The 21,613-nt window shown below is 38.0% G+C and overlaps 1 protein-coding gene across 1 annotated transcript in view; it reads right to left on the bottom strand.

The window, feature by feature from the left end:
* LOC117163809 (neural-cadherin-like) overlaps nt 1–21,613 on the bottom strand; it is a 247,211-nt gene that overhangs the window by 200,797 nt on the left and 24,801 nt on the right. The window contains exons 2-9 of the mRNA XM_076622301.1: nt 8,646–10,018; nt 8,149–8,193; nt 5,401–5,592; nt 4,089–4,335; nt 3,701–3,920; nt 3,010–3,286; nt 1,764–2,359; nt 1,324–1,470 (exon numbers count right to left, since the gene is read on the bottom strand). Coding sequence (XP_076478416.1) covers nt 1,324–1,470; nt 1,764–2,359; nt 3,010–3,286; nt 3,701–3,920; nt 4,089–4,335; nt 5,401–5,592; nt 8,149–8,193; nt 8,646–9,948 — 3,027 coding nt within the window. The 5' untranslated portion in view covers nt 9,949–10,018. The remainder of the gene's footprint in view (nt 1–1,323; nt 1,471–1,763; nt 2,360–3,009; nt 3,287–3,700; nt 3,921–4,088; nt 4,336–5,400; nt 5,593–8,148; nt 8,194–8,645; nt 10,019–21,613) is intronic.

The raw sequence follows: 21,613 nt of genomic DNA, 5'->3' as shown, positions 1-21,613 counted from the left end.
GTCAAACATGTACTTGCTACTAAAACATTCGCATATGTCGAAAGGAGTGCATATTTATCCGCTTCTAACCTGATTCTTCTCTCACAGTTTGATAATATTCTGATAATACAATTAATCTATAGCTTAATTACGATCGAGACTAATTACTTTAAAAAATTACTTTAAAATTTAAAAAGAGGATATTTTGGGACTACCTTTTAGAATCTAGCAACGTTTAACTTTTGACTTTTTAAATTTACTACTTGTACAGCGTATGTTGCTGTAAAGGTCGAGAAATGCGAATTATGTTCTCTACTTGTGGCCGTTGATCAGTCTTATTAATATTTAAGAAAAAGTTAATTTCGAAATATCTTTTACAACCTAACAACTTTAATCCCTTAATTCTTCAATTTAAAATACATCCTAACGTAAATGTATTACTCACGATTAGAACATAAGTATAAATTGAAAGTATAGAAGTATTTTTAACGATCAAGTTTATCAGTCTTCCATTCGAAGACATTTGATTGAAAGAACTGTCTATTAAGACTTTCTGTTTGAAAATTCAATCATTAAATGTTACTGCGTTTTCCTTTCTTCAAAAATTGGAATTAATAACATTACATTCTCTAATAAATCCTTACTTATAATAACGTTAATAACTGTTTGATAGTCTCGCCTTTAGAATGCCCTCCAATGTTCCAAGTTGATATGAAATGTAATTTTCTAGATATCGGGATTTTAACTGTCGAATTTCTCGCTCGCACGTTGCAACTGACCTGCCCCAAGCACCTGCATCGCACTGTGATCAGCGATGTGGAGTCAGCAATTTTTTTGCTATCACATACTACTCGCAACGTACACATTTTCAAAGAATAAAGTAGGTCATGCCCGAATGAACGATACGACAATATGAACGTTATAAACGTAGTTTTTAAAACGTAATATCTGAGAAACTAATTGAAATATCGAAACGAAACAAAACACAAAGCAAGAGCTCGCCTTCGGCTATCTTTCGAAATGCTTTACGTGAAAATTTTCGTTATTCTTCTGGCTGTTTTCTGTATTTACTGTTAGTTTGGTAGTTTATCGATGGAGGAAATTTAATGATTTTGATTTATTACGCGAGCTTCGGGTACTTGTGCTTGTTAAGGAAGCTTCTGCGAATGTAATTAGAGTTGCTTTATAAAGATCGAAAAGTAAATCAACAATTTAAATTTTTACAGAGATTTTGGAATATGATGAAAAAATTCGTTTGGTTTCTTAAATTGTGTAATGGTGTTCATTTTGTAAATTATGTACATTACGCAAGTAATATTTATAGTTTTTTATACTTTTACTCACCTGACGATCGAACAGTGGTGGGTTATCATTAACATCGGTGATTTCAACAGTGAAGGAGCAAACACCTTCCAAGGAAGGTTCACCCTGATCCGTTGCTTTAACGGTAACTGATACAAATTTGCCATCATCGCCTTCACGATCAAATACCTGAAAATATCAAAGTAGTTTTAATAAACTCTGATAACTTTAATTCCTTAATTCTCCAATTCGTTAATTTACTAAACTATTACTTTTCGTAAAAGTTTGGAAGCCGTTCTACGCTCGTATTACTCTCAAACATAAAAAACGTATTTTCCAATTTTATATCACAGAAAAAAGAAAAAATATAAAACATTTCATAACGCTATTAATCGACTTGCACAAACATTCGCAATACTCGTCAATACCTACATCCATTTACCATAAATTCTCTAATCAACCAACTTAATAGCAAAATATACCTTATTCGTCAAAACTTGTCCAGTCTCTTCGTCGACGGTGAACTTGGTTCCCTTCTGATTCGGTTGCTGTACGATCGAGTATTTCACTTGTCCATTCACTCCCTTATCTTCGTCAGTAGCTTGAACCTTGATTACGGTGCTACCATTTGGCGCACCTTCTTCGACTTTCGGATTGTACATGCTGCATTCCTTGAAAACTGGTTTGTTATCGTTCACGTCAGTAATGAAGACCACGACAACAGCTGTGCTGGTGTGTGTAGTGGTTTCTCCATTGGGGCAACAAGCACCGTCGTCGAGAGCAGTCACGTTCAGCTCGTATTTATCTCTATCCAAAGAGATCGCTTTTCCATGGAGACGAATCACACCGGTGATCTCCTCGATTACGAACTGGCCGGATGTGGTATTACCACCGACGAATCGGAACCGAACATTGTCGCCGTCCTTGTCGGAAGCGACGACAGTTGTGACCAGCGTGTTAGGTCCGGCGTTCTCGTCCACGTTTGGCGTGTACACCTGCTGCGAAAACTTTGGTTCCTCGTCGTTCTTGTTCTTCGTATATATGCGGACTGTCGCCGTGCCAGTTTTCGGTGGTTCACCTGGAAACGTAATCGAATGTTAGAGGAAATAATACGAGAATGGAGAATGAAAAAAAATATGAAAAGAATGGGTACATAAATTGAGCCAAGAACGATATGAAAAAATGATATGCTTGCAAATGAGGTATCAAGCTCTACGCTCTACGAAGAGCAAAGAAAACACTCCTTACAAAAATTGCCTTGAAAATTTAGCGCGTTATGCTTTTAGCGTGTTCCTTGCAAAAACACCAGAAAAGGTAATACGTATTTCTATTATCGATAACTGCTAAACAAAACGTGGCTGAAAATGTAAAAAAAAAAAAAAGAAAGAAACATTCTGTCCTGAAAGGGTTGAAAAATGGATGATTATGCTATTTATAATACATTTTTATTCTTTTCTTCGTTTCAAACTGAAATAACGAGAACATAAAAGATAAAAGTTTTATTGAATTTCTGAAAGATGAATCCACGCATTAAAGTGTCATCAATCTCTTTACTTACTAAATCTACTTTACGTACTATAACTGCGGAATATAAATAGAAAATTCAATCTTACTTTTTCAAGTTTCATCCCGTAACATTTATAAAAGACAAATAAATACAACCGCAATATTTTAGTAAAAGATTAAGAAATCTAGAAAAGTACATAGCGAACTAAAGGGAACATATACCTTTGTCTTTGGCGGTAACTACGAATTCGTAGTAAGCATTGTTGTTATCAGCGTCCAGCTGTTTATTGTTAACAATGATCCCACTCGAGTCCACGCTGAAGTGGTCGTCCGACACCAGATACTCTATTTCCGCGTTTGCACCAGAATCCGCATCGGTTGCTTTCACTTTCAGTATACTTGTGCCTAACGATATGTCCTCGTCCACGTTGTGTGCTTGATAATCAGGCAATTCGAATTTCGGTGCGTTATCATTTACATCCGAAACCCGTATGGTTAACTGGAAAATTATGCGACAATTTGAACAACGACCACTCGATCAAGTCGACGATTTGATAACAATTTCTCGCTGTCCTAGTTTTCTTTACATCGCCGGTCTACTATATAAAAGAGTTGTGATTAAAAAATGCTCCAAATAGCGGTTTATAGTAGGAAATTCAAAGTAGAAAACTGATAATACGTAATTTGATTGTTTAACGAAAAAATATTTCTTTTCTTTTACAAGCGCTCGGTTCTCTATTGAAATATCTTTTATTTATGTATCGTTCGTTCCGCTAAGTAGCGTAATTTTTTATCAAGTAAAGTAACGACACTTTCATCCTGAAAAATAGTCCTCGTCTCGAGTACAATTTTACAGATATCCCGGATTGTAAATAACATTTATTCGAATGCAAAGAGACGCAGATATATTTACCTCGACTGACGTGGAGAAACCACCAGAATCTTCGGTAGCTGTGACACTAAGAGAATAAATGTGTGGTTGACGTAGATCTTCGAAGTCTAATTCTTTCGCCAATTTCACAATGCCAGTGGTTGGTCCGATATTGAATGTTCCCGCTGCACCTTGTCCTTGTGCCTTCAGCGTGTACCGAATTTCACGATCGGCGAATGATTTTGCTTTCACCGATATGATACTGAAATAAAATAATTCCCCGTGACCTTGAAAGTGTGAAATAACTACAGTATCAAATCAATCCATGCAGGATAGGTATTATATCTATTTCCTCTCGTAAGTCCATACGTGAAACGAGTTAAGCGAAAGCATCGGCTGCACAGCAAAATTTGAAAAGCGTTCAACTTACTCGGAATCCTTCTTCTGGTTTTCCGGTATTTCAGCTTCATACGCCGTCATATAGAACTGCGGCGCGCGTTTTCCACCTACGATCGATAAACGCTCCTCAGGAGTCGACTGAAAACGCCTCTCATCTATACGACCGTTCTGATCCTCCGCTTTCACGTACAGAACGTATTCCATGTCCAGCTGAAAAAGATCGGTCCCTCGGGTGCGTACAACGCCGGATCGCTCATCTACCTCGAAACGGCCTCCAGCTGCAAAGTAAAACGCGCACCATTTATTTTTCAACTGGATAATTTTATGGCGATCGACATTGAACGGGAGGGATTGAATGATTCACGCGGAATTTTCATGGATATTTCATGGAAAGCGGTCCCCGTGGTAACTTGTCGCAAATCATAGTCAATTTTCTACTTATTATACACCTTTCTCAGTCTTTTCGACTATTTTCCTATTTTTTCTTTTTTCTTTTTGTCTTTTATCTTTCTTTTCCTCGAGAGTTGAAATCGTAATGGTCGAATCTTTTATTTCCTTCCCCTAATGGATCTGTAGATTTTATAAAACTTTTTATCGCGTTATTTCTATCATCATTGTTTTCTTCTCCAACTCTTATCAACGAGATAAAATTTTAGTATTCAACGTTACAGAATTTTACATTTCCTGGTTTCATGGAATTTTTCGCCGTTACTTGTTTTACAAAGATAACGTTGTCCGCTATCAAGCCTTAATTAAAAGTTATTTCATTCCATAGAAAATTCATTATACCACTTTATCTCGCGATACGGCGTACGTAATTACCACATCGTTACAAAACTAAGAAAATACTCGTTAATGTCTCGTTGTATCTATTCTGTAAATTCGTCGGTATCGTAGATAAGTCGGGAGATACAGTGTGCGGTAAATACGTACGTAATCTTCGATGGATACTATTCGCTGTTTTGAGTATCCTTAGGAAGATCTGTACCTACATCGCATGCACGGCTACATACTTCTCCCTATACTTTTACGAACACGACAGCCGTGATAAATTATCTTCCATATATTTTCCCACGATCCACGGAATCCTCCGGTGAACTACTCAAAGCGTCGAACGATTAAGAAACTTCGCTCGCAATATCGATTACCCGTCATAATTTCCCTTCGCAATTATGGTATTACACCATATACGGCGGAGTAATTCCCAGTTATACAAGCGTTACAGGCTAGATAATTGCGTTCAATCGAAATGCACGTAACGTTCGAGCATTTCTACGCTGAGTTTTCACGGCTCGATTGGCAACGTTATGGGTTATACACGTTAATATCCAATTCATACGTACTTCGATCTCGTACGATGAAATAGTGAATATTGCTGTCGGTGTCAGGATCCCTGGCTTGAAGGGTAAACACGTGAGTATTCGGCGGTGCATTCAGTTGTACGACCGTTTGCATTGGTAGAGGCCGATTTATGAAGTACGGTGGCTCGTCGTTAACGTCCTTCACGTTGATAATGACACGCTGATTGTCCGTGTCTGTAATCATCGATCGGTTATTGATACAGCTTGGCAATGGTGACCTCCCATTGACAGAAAACGGTAGACAGTGTTCAAAGGCGGTGACCGAATACCATTTGACGTTATCTTGTCCGACGCTTTGACCTTTGGCCTGTTAAATCTAACGCGAGCCTTCAAATGAAATTGCTCTGTATATAGGCGGTATATTCAATTCTAGTACGATATTCTATTTCAGGTGTAGGATAAAACAAGCTTGACCCTACGTTTTCCAAACGTTTCAGTCGTTTCGAATTACTTGATATTGGTATTACGAAAATGGTGTTCGATACATTGGATCGATGGAAATGTTTGTGAATGGATTTAGCGTGATAGTGATATAAATTTGCAAGTGCAATTATGTGCATGATACGCGTAATATGCAAAGATATATGAAATATTTAAAGCAGCGAGTTAGAACGTGTATTGGTTAAGATAAATTTGTTCAGATTTAATTGAATTTAGAAAAATATGAATTTGCATAGACGTCCGTAATCCAATTGCGACTGATATGAAAAGATTAAGATAGGGAATTTGTTCTTCTTTTGCAACGATACTGTGTAAATATCGTAAATATTGTATTGTGCAGTTTAAAAGATATTACGCTTACATCGTGGAGAAGTTAACGAATTCTGACGACGCGACACGACGAACAGATTTTTAGAAAATTGGTCCAGAACGGCGTTAAAATCTTATCTATAGGCCGAATTGCTATAGCGTCAAACATTCTGTCACTAAAGCTTCCATCAGGAGAGGAATTCAGTTTATTAAATTACATTTTCCTCCGTCATCGCTTATAAACACTGTCGACCCAGCGAAACAGCGCTCTACGTAGCAAGCTCTATAATTTGAATCAGCGTCTAATGCAAGAAAATATAAGATCGTTCCATTCTACGCGAACTACTAAGCTACCAAAGCTGTTTCGATTCATATACGAGGTATAGATAAAAATTGTCCGATTCTAGTTTCATACCCTTCTTTTGCCGATTCGAATGAAAATATTTTACCATCTCAATTTTGAAATACTTCAAAATATATCACTCTTGAAGCAAACAAAACTTTCGATCGCAAGTATTTCAATTTAAAGACACATTCTGTTCCGACATAGTATGAAACTAAGAGCGTAGAATTTTTATCGTCTCCTAGTACGTCTGTCTTTACACCAAGTACACGCAAACGTACGATTGTAAGAAAAAATATAAAAATAAGCATGACACGTGTGCCTACTTACATTGAAATCCTGTGGAAGCCGAGAATGCGGGAAAGAAAACATTCGTTATTAGTAAGAGTGACACAAAAGCACAGATAACTAAAGTGCGGATGCACGGCAAGAAATACCTTTGAGTTTCCTGCTAGCTGTCATAATTAATAGATCGTGGTCTATTCAAACAGACGGGGTTGAAACAAAAGAAAAAGGAAGAAGGAGGAAGTAGAACAAAATTAAAATGTGAGAACGATGTCTGCATTATACTGGAAACTGTGACAACGTAATAATTTCGCGAGCAAGCCGCGTTACTAAATAACGTTAACGTACCGGAATACGACGTAATTTAATTCCTTCCGGCCCCTTCATGCGTAACATGCGCCCCGCACATTTTTCCCGGTGAAACTGTAATTATCGCTCGACCCCAGTGTACGAACCGCACGTTCGAACAATTACCCGTTCCGAAAGGAAATTGTATCCACGTGCGAGCAAAGAGCAAAGAGCAGAGAGCTTCACGCCGGATGTAAACTTTCGATATTTCTTGCCGTGCCTCGTATTGTACAGCTTCTGACCATCGAATCGGATCCATGCGCAAAAATTCTACTTTCGCAATTACGATGCTATGTCGATGAGAAATGAGAAATCGTCTTGCCTTCATTGCCTCAATTATTATTGATCGCGTGGACAATCGTAATTAATTTAACATTAGGATTATCAAATGGTTTTTTACGATTACCAAAACGATACAGGCGCTTTTGTATTAAATTAATATTCACTTTTGTTCAGATAGAAACATCGCTATACACGTATATCCAGTAATTTGTCATTGCACCACTTTAATTAAAATTACCTATAATATATTTAGATACGTATTAATCAAACGTTGTTTCGAATCTCACTAAACCTGCCAAAAAATTCCCTTCTTTCCTTAAAGATGTGACTTAAATAAACTTTTACACGTAGAATCTTACCGGTCTTAAAGTATACACCACGTATATCTATAACACTTCGGTAATTAATAAACTTTCGTATTAAAGTTTCCACGCGTTTCTCAATTTTATTAGAAGAATGAAAAATGTTAGAAGTTTTAAGTGGTCCTAATTCGACGGCCAGATGTTGCATCGTATTACTACTTTCGCGAGATCGATCGATTAAGTGTATGATCGTTTGGCGTGCACTATTTCTAAGAAGCGAGGGACACCTTCATCCGCTTTGAAAGAAAATTCGCAGAAGGAACGAGAATAACCGAGGCAACAGTATAGACGATGAGAAGGCGAATGCTCCATGTACGGTGTGTTCGAAGGAAAAATGTCGAGAAAAAATTAAAATTGTACCGTGGAATGGACACCGCATGTACGATGGATACCGCGAACACCGTTCTTCGGCCACGGGGCGAATAACAAAATAAAGATTAATTAAGAGAAACAATATGATACTTATAAAAGATTGAGAAGAATTCAATCAGAAAAATTAAATTTCGTAGAGAGTGATTCTGAAACATGGGAAGAAATCTAGCATCTTTTTTTTTTACTATCATCTCTTTTTGGTTCCTTAATCTTTAAAGTGACTCATAAGTGATAATTGGTATCATACGTATATCTTGATCTTTTATTATACGGTTTAATTCTCCCAAACAATAATCTTATAACATTTCTAACATAATTTTTTGTACTATTATTTCTTTCGTCACTCTCTACCCTTAAAAGCTTCGTTTTACCAGAAATGAAAAACAAATGAAGAAATCTAAACGATATACGATTATTTAGACAAATTCGCGAAGAAATATCTCGAGATATCGTTAAAAGTACCTTACGCGTCTTAAATAATTTACCTGTGTTCGTAATAGTCACCCAAAAATCAATGGTCTTTTCCGATCCCAGCTCCTCGTAATCCCATTTTTGTTTGACTATAACCGAACCATTCGAGTCTACCGTGACCCACTTATTCTCATCCCTGATCTTGTACGTCTCTTTCTCATTCTCCTTTTCCAAATAAAACGCGATTTTTCCCTCGACGTCGCCGTCCGCTTCCGTGAAGTCCACCTTCTTCGTAGGCCTAACAGCTCTCGTCACCCTTCTCTTCTGTATTCTATGTACCTCTACCTCCGTCGAATCGGAAGTTAAAAATCTTACGACGACCTTGGCCGGTTTCTCTGTCGATCGACTCGGGCTACGCACATCGTGGGCCTCCACGATCACCACGCATTCGCTGTCCTCCTCCATGGTAATTTCCGGTTCGCCAACGAGCATCAGTTCCCCGGTCTGTGGCACGACCACCAGTAGGCTGCTCGGTGTAAGCAATTTGTACGCGACTTTGTCACCGTCAGCGTCCTTCGCCGCCACCTTGCCCACGGTGGAGAATCGTTTCCAGCCAGGAAAAGCGACGGAATTCTCGTTAATACCGTCCGAGCTGGTCGGTCTGATCTCGAACGTGTACTGCTCCTTTTCGAACACGGGACTGTTGTCGTTCTCGTCCAACACGTGCACCAGGCCGTTGATTTGCGAACTGCTTAGCAGATAGCCGTCAGAAGCGTGGATCACGACCGTGTAAAGCTTCTTAGTCTCTCGATCCAGAGGTTTTGCGGTCACCACTCTGACGCCCTCCTTTTGGCTGTTCAACGTCAAGTTGAATCCCGTTTGATTCGAATCCTCCTCTTTCAAGGCGAACGGTCTGTCGCCTGTCTCGTCCGGCAGAATGGTATAATGAACCGGAAAGCTCCCTCGAGCCCTTAGAACAGGGAAACCGTCGATCAAGGTGCCCGCGGCAGAATTCTCTGCAACCTCTCCCTCGCCCAAGTGATCGTGCGAGAAGGTGATCATATTTCTGCGATTAATTACGTAGAGATGAAGGAAATGCGTTTTGGTGCTGTTGGCCAATTCCTCCAGTACGATAAGGTTGACTGGTCGATCGACCAACGGCGATAAATCGGACGTGGTCATCACCAGACCGTTCCCGAGCACGGTGAAGAACTTGGAAAAATTGTTCTCCATTAGATGAAAGTTCGATGGCCGTTTTGTGTTGAATAGCGTCACTTCGTAGCCCGGATAGACGTCATGAGGCAGAACCACCACTTTATCGCCGTCCACCGACACCGTGGTCACCAGCAGGACCGCGACCACGAGTATACGCCACATCGTGCTGCCTCTTGTCCGCTCCTCTCTCAGTTTCTTCGCTGTTTTACTAAAGCATGAGTGCTGACACCACCTGAAATTTGACGAGATACGGTGGAATTAGTCGAGGTGTTCCGGACAAAGTTTTAAATGGTTTCTACGTTATGAATCGGAGGTACCTTTCCTTTCATTTATCTACGATGCAACGTACGTTAAATATAAGAAATGGTACAGCATAATTCCGCTCGTATCGAAACGTCGTTCTGAAACTAAGAATCTGCTTTAGAATCTAATTTTGTTGGAAATATGATTTCAATTGAATCGGTAATAACTTATTATGGTGATCGATGCGATTGTAAATAATCGAATGAAGAGAAGGATCGAATTATCGAACAATCGTTTTCTCTGCGATCGAAATATTTGATTTGTCAGCAGCTTTCGAAATTCGTTGGGATTGAGAAAGATCGATCGTCGTTTATGTTGCGAAAATTGCGCGAGAAACGAAGCTCGGCAATCCCGAAACGACGATAAATTATTTCGTCGACTATAATCCACTGGCTGATTTAGATTTATGCCTCCCTTTAAACAGTTCGCGCGTATACGTCTACACGACCGCATCGTCATCCATGTGACGATGACAACACGAGCATCGTCATAAGTAAAACGTAAATGATTTATTCGTGTGATTGCATAATATTTGTTTGGTTTGTTATAAGTCAAGGATTTATTGAATATTTTTATTTTAATTGCGTCGGCGTACAATTACTGGTACTATCGGCATAGCACGAACTGTTGTATCGATTTCTGAAAGCTGTTGAAATTGGAAGGTGAATCGAACTGAATGAAGCCACGATGAGGCATGATTAGCAGAATTCGTGCTATTCTCATCATGAAGGGTCGGCTTTAAATTGCGTTTCAACACTTAGCTGCTTATCGCGCTGCTGATACGGTATGGAACACCATGTTGTGGACATATCGAGTGGTTAATTTTCGGACTATTCACGAAACGGGTATGTTCATGGTTGATTTGTGTTTACTGTTTAAACGATGGGCGAGATACTTTGCCTGTATCTACGTCGCGTATTTCAACTTTTCACTTCTCGTTTAAATAGTTGAAAATAAAAATTCATTCGTTCAAAAATCCAATCACTTTGTGTATATTTTATAAACGATAATATACACATATATGTATCTTATTAATCATCGCGTTTAAAACCAAAAAAGTTCTTCGATTTCCGTTTTGTTTATTCGTAAGAACGTAGATTTTGTTTTTCCTTGCGATATCGATACAATTTGTATGAACAATACCCGCGTTTCAATAAGAAGATACGTTTTTTACTTCGATCGGAGATCTTCGCTTTTGGTAATTCCCTTCTTTACCATTTCGGCTGATCGATTATTCAACGTAGAAAGAAAAGGAATTCCTTCGCGTCGAGAAATTGAGAAGCGTTGAGAAATTGAAAAGGTAACAATGAACCGAGGCTAAACGCAGGAGACGTTGTCACGCGTTGTCACGCGAAAATGTCTCGTCCTTTGTGGGCCTTTTTTCACCGGAGTAGTTTCGAACTTAAACGAGCCGCGGCTGACCTCACATCCGGTCCTCCCCGGGGCGTGAATAGAATCAAATGGAACAGGGGGCTTACTAAATGACAATGGTCAACTCGTACGCGCCGGTTCTTATTTCCGGTGCAACGTTGCGGACATTGTTCATCGCGTCGCGTCCGTGTCTCTCCTGCCTCTCTCGGCTTGGATCCAACGAACACCAGAAGCAGCAACCAGCGCCAGAGTATTGATATTTCCACCGACAAAAGGGGACAATGACGCGATGATTGCAGTTTCTTCCACGCTCGCGTTTTCCGCGTTCATTGTTTACATCGTGTTCGCTTTTTGCATGCCCATCTCGAGAAATACCTATGAGTAGGTTGCGAATGTGTTTATGCTCTCGCAAGAATTTAAACAGCAACGATATTCAGAATAAATAATATGTAAAAATATATAATTTACGTTTATGGTAAATTCTGTAAGAATCGTTCTTGAGGGAGGGGATGTGTATAATTGCTAGGATATTTATGCAAATTCAGAGTTTTATCGATATGACCGCAACAATTTGTATTGTTTGTCACGTCAATTAGCAGAATTAAAAATAACGCGACGAAAAATGGCAGAAATAATACGTAAAATTTTACAAGAACATACACGAGGAAAAATGCGATATTCGATGATGGAATAATCTCAATTGGATTGAAATATCGGTTTTCGATTCTAATCGTTTTACGCTTGATTGGAATTATTCTTCGTACAATGATACAATACGAGATCTATGAAAAGTTATGGCTATAGGATGTAAGGAAATACTTATGAATATCTCTGATATTGGGTGTCTAGACGTTAACTGTTATATACTCCATTCAATTGCTTCAATTACGGATTAGTGCATCACTCTTCGTAAGTGGTATATTCAAGATTTTCCTGTACGACGTCTATTTCGTTTTTGTCAAATATATCCGTTTGGGAAACTATATAATGCGGTTCAATACCTTTCGGAAACCACCAAAGTTTTAACAATTGTGGTCATAATTATAATCAGGACGTGTGAAAGTCTTAAATCTTTTATTCCTTTTCTTCCTTTTTTTTTTTTTTTAACATGTTCAAGAATCCAAAAATAGCAGACTTCCATTTCATAGTAGAATTTTATTTCTTACAGTTACCGAATCCTCTTTACCTAAAATTCGAGCACTTCCATCTCTTCCAACCTCAATCTCCAAAAATTCCCAAAATAATATTGCCGGAATCTAGCTCTCTTCTAGAAAAAAATTCGCTAATGTGTACGCATATGTAACTGTTCAACCAAATTCCCTCTATTACAGTTACCCAAACTACTCTTTCTACCACTTAAGCACTTCAATCCTTTTAAACCTTACAGAATTCTCGTTTTATCATCCCTGGTGCTTAATTTCTTCCAAAAACAGTGCTACGGGGAATTGTATCCCTATTCTCGAAGACCCTCCAACGTTTCCAGCGGTCTGTAATCGGAAAGCGATCGTGGAAGGTCACGTTATTCGGCCCTGCGAATCAACGACGTCATAATTCGCAGTGAGAGCAGATGCCAGGGGCCGGGCGAGCGTTATACGGTTAAGTCCGGAGTCCCGAGAAACACGATACCTAATCCCTCCTTGAAACGTATTAAGTGACTGCCTTCAGCTGGGACCAGCCAAGCTCCAGCATGGAAAACGAAACGATACATCGACCCATACCAGCCGCCCTTCAAAAAGAAACTGAGAGACGCACTTGTGACAGACGTCCGACTTCCTTCTTACAGGCCTCTTCCTTTTAAATCCAGTAAGATGCCGCTGTGTAAACCGAACAACTCACGGTTAAACACGACGAGAAAAAAAGGGTCGAAAGATTAGAGTTGGTTTTTTGGGGCTGTTAATAAGCGACGAGTTGAAAAGTTAATAAGAATCATAGATTAGATCGAATGATCTGAGGCGTAGATCGAGTGTCGAATGTAGCTTAAGACTACGTCATTGTGTTTCGAGGACTACCAATAATTCTTAAGCGCTCTTTGGAATTACGACGTAAAAACAAACTGTTTCCGTTTAGTAGGTGGTCCAATACTTTTGTATAATACATACTAAAATACAGTCATTTTTATCTCACACAAATCGATGTATTAAGATACGATATAAAGAAATTTCGAAATTTATTTTATCAGAGCTTTAAACAGAATTGTTTCTACTGAACGAACTACTCAAACTAGAATATTACAAGTAAGAAGAACCTTTAAAAAAGTTAAAAGAACTAATTATTATTTAGGTAATCCTGCTTGAGCGTGTATCTGAGAATTCAACGAGATAAAATTAAGATCCTGTTAATTTAATTAGTATGGTAGAGATTCTAGCGTAGAATAGAAGAAAGTTCGATAAAACGTTTTTGCTATTCATGGAGCAGAAGTTTGCGAAAATATTCCACACGACACGCTTTTCTCGTTCAAAAGTTCTTTCCACCTCGAGTAATCCGTAATTATTCATTCATGAGCCTGAAAATCGGAGGTGGAATCGAGCTCTTACGTTGAATAACTGAAACAGATTAAGTTATTACGCGATTATGCGAATACCGCGGAAATGTTTGCGAAACGCCGCATCAGGGATCTCTGATAGACTTATTCGTATTATTCTCTTCTTGCCGCCTTTCATCGTGGTTGCGTAACTTTTTCATTCTTTCTTCGTCGAGTGTCTTAAAAAAAAGATAATCCGTGAAATGCGAGGATTCGTATGTAAATGACAGTGCGCTGAGAAAAATCAGATTCGGGTCCCTTAAAGGAAAACCTCGTCGCGTTTCATCCAGTTACTAACCTTTATCTTAATGAAAACCTTTCTACGAGAGACAACCATGAAAAACAAATTATATCGCCATTGTACATCGCATCGTTTCTCAATTAACATTAACACGAAATTGTCGCCAAAGACAAGGAGAATCCCGATGTGTTTCACGATAAAGCGATCCGCTTACACGGCATGTTACCAGACCGAACGTGTAGCCTTTTTCTTCGATCGTCATGAACCCGTGGAGCTCGTATTAAATCGTGACATAAGCCTATTAACAGCGAAGATTTATCCCCGAGCGTCGCTCGATGGGTTCGTGTGCGTGCCCACGCGATTTCACGGCGCTCGATCCGTATAATTTTCGAAATGTCGGAAGGCAAACGATCCCTTCTCATCTTCTCTACACGCATCGTGCATTCTTTACACAGAACACCGACGACTTCCGTTGAATTATCGGATTTTCGAAACTTTTTTCGCTTCTCCTTCCTTAGTATGCTATTATAGTAAAACCTTGATTATCGGAATTAAAAACGACACACACGCTGCTGGAATAATCGACTTTACTTTCGTATGAGAGAAGAAAATATATGCGAAACCGTTTTATGAATATCATTATTAAGTACAGACATTTTTTAATGGAAATGAAACATTTTTATTCAGATTCTGATCACCTTTCGCGTCTGCTTGCCGACAAGCGATCCACAAAATATTTGCCATATGACCCTTAACACGATTTACTGTTCGTTTAAATGCGCGAAGAAATTGTTGGATGCTCGCCGGCTATGCGTTGGCAGACATTATTCCTCGAAATTAATATAAAATAACATTAATCACAATGCTCAACAATTGTGCTTATACCTGTGATTATGCTAAATATTATTAATCTAAATGGCACGATCGTATTACATGCACGAAACAATAGCGAAATTAACATTGTTTATGTATATCGGGCGGAAATTTTAACTTCCGATTCAATTTTGGCTGAATCGTTTATTTAGATATTTTGCACGAAAATTATAATAAGATACGATACATTAATAAATCGTTTGTGCCAGTATTATTTTTACGCAGCAATAATGAAATTCGATCGTTAATTTTAGAAAAAGAATTGTAAACGCGATTTCCAAAGAATGAACGACTTTTTCGATAAATAATGCACAATTTATGTGTTCTTGTTATATGGTGGTTATGTTATATCTATGCTTATAGATTTATAGAAGATCTAAAGGTTCGAGAATGCCTGAAATATATATGATATGCAAAAACACATATATCTGTTACATATAGTATTCAAAATACAACAGGTACTCGTGTTTTTTTATTTTAATGGGTGAAACAACAAATCTCTAGTCATGATAGACTCTACTTCTTAGTCATGTACTGATAAAAATATAAATTTGCAGAAAAGGTCGCAGTATAGTGATAAAAGAGTTATAATAACATTTCAACATGTACTTACTCATTAAGTCGATATCAACTTTAATACCTTTGATACGATTATTCTTTTGGTTTTATTTGATGATAAAACGATACACGAAATAGATGTATGCACGTGTATGTCTGTACAAAGAGCTATTGAAAGGGCTTGATGATATATATCATTTTATGCATAATGAACGCGACAGAAACGAATCTGTTGAAACTGAACAAACTACAAATATGCAATTAACCGAATATATGACTGGTCAAATAGAGCCACAACAACAAACAGTGAATAAAATACATTTTACGCTTCAATGATTAAAGCAAATCGTTGATAAGCCAATACACGTGTTTTAAACGAATGTAATTTCTGAAATGGGACAAGCTAACTTGTATTATAAATATGCCTATAATTTATACACGCGATTCGAAATAATTATGTACTTGTAAATTACTAAATATTGTAAATTATTAATTATATATATATATATAGTCTGATGGATTGCTTTACGATTGTTACATTATGTACATTATGTACATTATGTACATTATGTGTCAACAGTGATCTTTGTAACGAGGAAATGAAGGATTCTAAATCTCATCATTTACGATCTCAGCAATGAAACAAAAGGATCGAGATTTTCTGGCTTTCGTTAAAACCACAGGAGGCTTTTAGCCACACCAAAGAAATCCATGTATATCGCGGCCAGGCCACGAAACCTAGCAACCGAGTCTTTATGCATCTCGGAACTTTCATTACTGTTATGGTTTCCAGGCCGAAAGAATAAAGCACCGACAAACTCGAAATCGCTAACGCGATATCGCTGAAAGAGAGCACGCTGCTACGCGTTTCGACGTGAAACAATTGTTTTCAGCTCGCGTTGCTCGTGGATCTGCCATGGAAGCCTTTTCTTCAAACGACATTTGATTGTCTATTGAATGCACAATTCGCTGAAACCGTGTATCCTCCAAGAGAAACGAAAGTTAGTTGTTTTCTGCTTTGATTTGAAGAAAGAAGAAGAACCTATGAATGCGCAAGTTACAGTTGTTTCTGAAATAATTTTAATATATTGCGAAACGAAAACATCGAAATATTTATATTAAAATAAATAAATAAAAGCTCGAGTAACATTATTTAATATACCAGCGGAAATTAAAACTTGTCACAGATTTAAAGGCCCGGCTGTCAGTTTGTGAGGTGTACTTTAATTACATTATAAAATGGAAAAGTTTCCTAGCCCGCGTAATTCTATTTTCAGCTACTGTGAAACTTTCTGAAAGTTCCGAACAATACGAATTACGCTACAAACCGTGTCTTTGTTATTTTAACCGTTCGTCCTGCGATTACGTTTTTTCAATTACACGAATCTATTTTAATATTTTACCGGGTCCAACTGACGTACACAAAAATCCATATATTTTATATCTTTTAAATTATTCAACAATTTACTAGTTCTATTTTCCGGTTAGTATAGACCTTTTCGGTCTATATCAATATCTTTGTAACTTTTTTTCTTATATATAATTTTTTCTTCTTATCTATACACATAGAACATCCTGACGAAGTACAAACGGAAAAAAGTTAATTTTACATTCTTCTATATCTTTATAATCTTGATTTCTTTCTGTACAACTCCCTTCTCCCTAACAAGACAAAATTACACTAAAAAAAAAAAAACTATCGCAATATTTTTAACCCATTATCAAAGTACCATGTCTATACTACAATATCATAGAAATATTTCTCACTAAACTTACTCGAAGAAAAACGATTCAAGCCTATTTATCTACATATCCAATCTCCTTTTACGATTCTACCGTCAACGAACAATTTAATCCCCACGAAAACTTCTCGAATTCCATATACCAAGATCGATCTTTTCATTGCAAGCGATGCAGCATTAAATTAACGCGAGATCGACGTAACACCCGAAGGAATGCTTGTAACGATGCGACCATCGCCAATTAAATCGTCGAAAATCAACGACAACGATATCAAAAAAAAAAAAAAAAAAAAAAAGATGATCAGCGAATCTGAAGAATACAGAGAATGAGCTATCGGCAAATTGTGGCGATAGTATAGGTGAGACGAGTGTGGAAACAGGGGTAGATAGGCGGCTGGTCATGCAGCAGGAATCGACAGGTCATTCGTTAGCGTCAGTATCAATTTTCGGATTAAACGGTAGTTATACATCGACGACCACGTTGCAAAAACTATTGCAACTGACGTACATCTACGCACGCACACACGATCACGGTACGTGTATTTAAACGCGTAGAAATTCACGAAACAGTCACGACGCAGCTGATTATTTCGTAATTAAACTTTTCATTATGAAATCCGAAATCTCGATGCAACGCCACGTTTCATCGACACATTTTCACATTTTGATCACTCGCGCACGGAGCATTGATCGTTAATTCGATCAAGTTGTACCTTCGTTTCCTGTGCGCTCTATTTTTCCAGACTGTTCGTTACATTTTTTTTACGATATCTAATTATTGCAAAGTATTTATGATCATCGATAAATGGATTATAAGATAAGTTTGAAACTGTACAGAAACCGTAGAAAAAGGAAGAGACATCTTATATACCCTGAATGAGTCAAATAATATTTATTTTTGTCTACACATGTCACATACTTATCCGGTAAGATGTTAGCGAATGAAACAAAAATAGACTCCCGTTCTACTTTCCTGTCATCGTTCATTTATCAAAGAAAAAAAAAAACATAATGGATTATTAATAGCACTAATGCTTTATACAATCCCTTCAATGTCGTTTTCTAACTTTCGTCGCTATCGATCTGTCCGTGTTACAGCATCAACGTAATTCGAATAAAAGATCAATAAATCAAAATCGAAATTTAATAATCGATACACTACGTGTTAATATATTACAAGTTATGATGCTAAGAATGTTCGATTGAAATTAATAAGAGGCACGGAAAATTACGTTACGCCAATACTAATTTGAAATACGAATCAATTAAATCGTGTTGATATATTTTACGGATAAACGATAATACCTGGTTTTTAAATGTTTTACAAAGCTACACCTTCCTTCATCGAAGATTAATAACTTATGTTGCTGGGTTTGCGGCTCGAGGAATTACAAGGGGCACATGCGGGAATAATTGAAGAGTACGGACAGAAACCAGTATGGATGGGTGAGTTTTTATTAAAAGGATCGTCGAAGCCCATTTATCGAAGATCATACGATATAAAACATTAAAAAGTTTTCGACCTACGAAGTGTGTGAGGCCGTGCCCGTATGATTTTTCTGCTGAATTAACGTGACGTTTCAATTTTATTTATTAGTCAAGCCACTTGGAAGAGAGATCTTTCAAGTTCTCGAGCAGCAGGAAAATGTTGGCATTTTATGTGGGTATTTTTAAACGAGATACAACCCTCTACGTTATTTTGTTTATTGCATCGTCCGCGCGTGGTTCATTTAGCAGGAAACCTGAATGATGTAGGTAATTTGTGAAGCTATAAAACGATATGTTTACCAGAGGAGTTTCGTAATTGGCATATGTGTTTCGTATTGGCTTATTAAGTAACAGAGCCGTTGAATTTATTAAAACATCGCTGAAAATAATTTCCTAAGTAAAATATGGAACGCTTTCATAACATTTGCTTGACGTTATATTGTCCTCTTATAGAATACCCTTTGAATATGTTCGTTTAAAACGTGAAAGCAACTCACTCAAATATTAAGTTACGTTAAATTAAAAATTTATCGATACTTATAAATTTATAGGATATTTATACAATTTAAAAATATATTTATATTCTTAGATCTATTTATTACGAAGCAAATGTACAATTACTGATGCGTTATTTAATGCACGATGATTCCCAATTTCTCTTTCCAGATTCCATCAATTTTCTATTTTATTCTCCGAAAAACGTTTCTCACAAAATTCTTCGTGAAAATTCTTCTAAACTCGTTGACGAAGAACTTCTTCTTTGACGCTCGACGTGGTACGAGTACCTCGGAAACCATGCACGAATTCTAGGGACCGTAAGAGCGGTATCGCGTCGGTGATTAGCAATGAACGTGAAGAGTTCAATTAAGCCAATTATGAGGAGTAAGTACCGCATGCTAACGAGCCGCGCAATGTTTTCTAAGAAAGTGACGTGGCCGTCTGGGATGGCGCGCGTTTAACGGACAAAACAGAGGGAGGCCAAAAAACCGGTAATAACGGGGGTTATTATCGCGAGCACTCGAATCATTGAAAGGGGTTAATGAGGGGTTACGGGCGGCGCAAGTCGCAACGTTCGCTCCAACGAGGGGGACAGCGATCATCGAGAAGGCACGCGCGATCGATTTCTTTCTCCTGAAATAACAACCGACCACCCTATAAGTATGCTGCAATATTGACGTTTCGAGTTCGTTGGCCTGACAAATAATATTGTATAGCTACGCTCGCTGTTGTCGCAGGTTATTAGTCAAAGTTTGCAACGCCACGGCCACGTCCATGCAATGCAAATTTCATTGGCAAACGTGTGTAATTGTACCGTACGACCGTTTCATCAAGAGCCATGTGTGTTTGCGTACGATGTAAAACGGCCGGTCCTTTTAAACCGAGAATCGTATATTGGTAAGTCTCGTGGCGGTGTAATGCAATCACAAGCAGGTCGATAATGCGACATTTGAACAGGAGATAATTGAACGTCGCATTTGATCGATGAATTTTTCGCGTCCCCGATTTTCATTCTTATCAATTTCAACGATTATTCCAAACAAAAGGAACTATTTCTTTCTCCAAGAATTGGCGTCTACTTTCACGCTTGAATATCAGTAATTCCATGTCACTTAAACGTTATTTCCCGTAAAAGAAAAAATTCCTTGGCATCTATTCGATCTAGCGAGATAGCAGCAGCTTTCAGGTAGATAATAACGGAGAGATAGGGGAGAACTAGCTCGAGGAAACTAGAAACGAGAACTCCGATGACAGGAGCAACTGAAACATCGTAACTATAGTAGATGTTCCATAGATGTCAAACCCCATGACGGCAGGAGAATTCTGATACGACACGTTCAAAGAACACTTTAGAGTTCGCCAGTATCCCTAATGAACTTCGAGGGTGGAAGTCTCCATGACGACCTAGGACAACGGCCATAAAGAATGTAATGACGATGCACCAGCGTCGCCCCTTCGATATAACCTATCTATCGAGTATCGATATCTACCTGTCGAGTGTACTCGAGAAAACTCCTGTCGTAAGTACCTGTCGCACTCGGTAGTACGCATGCACTCGATCCGTGACGTAAACCGATTGTAGGTCATTGTACCCTTTCACGAGGCCCGATTCTTCGAATCTGTCGTTACACGGAATTCGATGCGCGACTACTATTTTCAAGAATCCTCGATAACGAGCCTCGAACGCTTTATAAAGATTTAGTTTTTAAATAGCACCGATTGCTCGTTTAAAAGTGCTTGAGAATTTTATAGGTTAAATATTATTATCGATTCTAAAAAGGGAAATGAATTATTTCATGGAGCTTACTATACATCTCATTGGGTTTAGTAATTAACGAGTTATCGGACGGATTGTATTTTTACAGCTAAAATAATAGTAGTTTCATGCGTATTCTTTTATAGAACGATGAATTTTTCTACCGGATTATGAGATAACGATTTTTGTCCCAGATTTAATTTTTGGATATAAATAGTAAGCTTCTGGATAACAGATAGAAGGCTATTTAATGGCTATTAAAAGGCTAAATCTATCGCGTAAAAATGTTGAACACAACGTAAACGCGAATATTTCCAGTACGAAATTGTCAAATCTTTGTTGCTTTCCAATTATTCGAATACGAAGTTCGAAGCACGAAGGCAAACGTAAGAATGCTTTCGAATAAAAATGTAGCTAAAATCCTTGTGAATTCCAACCTTTTCTAGCCCGTTACGCGTATTTGCTGCGAAACAGAG

Source organism: Bombus vancouverensis, chromosome 10 (assembly GCF_051014615.1).
Source record: "Bombus vancouverensis nearcticus chromosome 10, iyBomVanc1_principal, whole genome shotgun sequence".
Taxonomy (NCBI): domain Eukaryota; kingdom Metazoa; phylum Arthropoda; class Insecta; order Hymenoptera; family Apidae; genus Bombus; species Bombus vancouverensis.
This window is presented reverse-complemented; position numbering and strand designations above follow the sequence as displayed.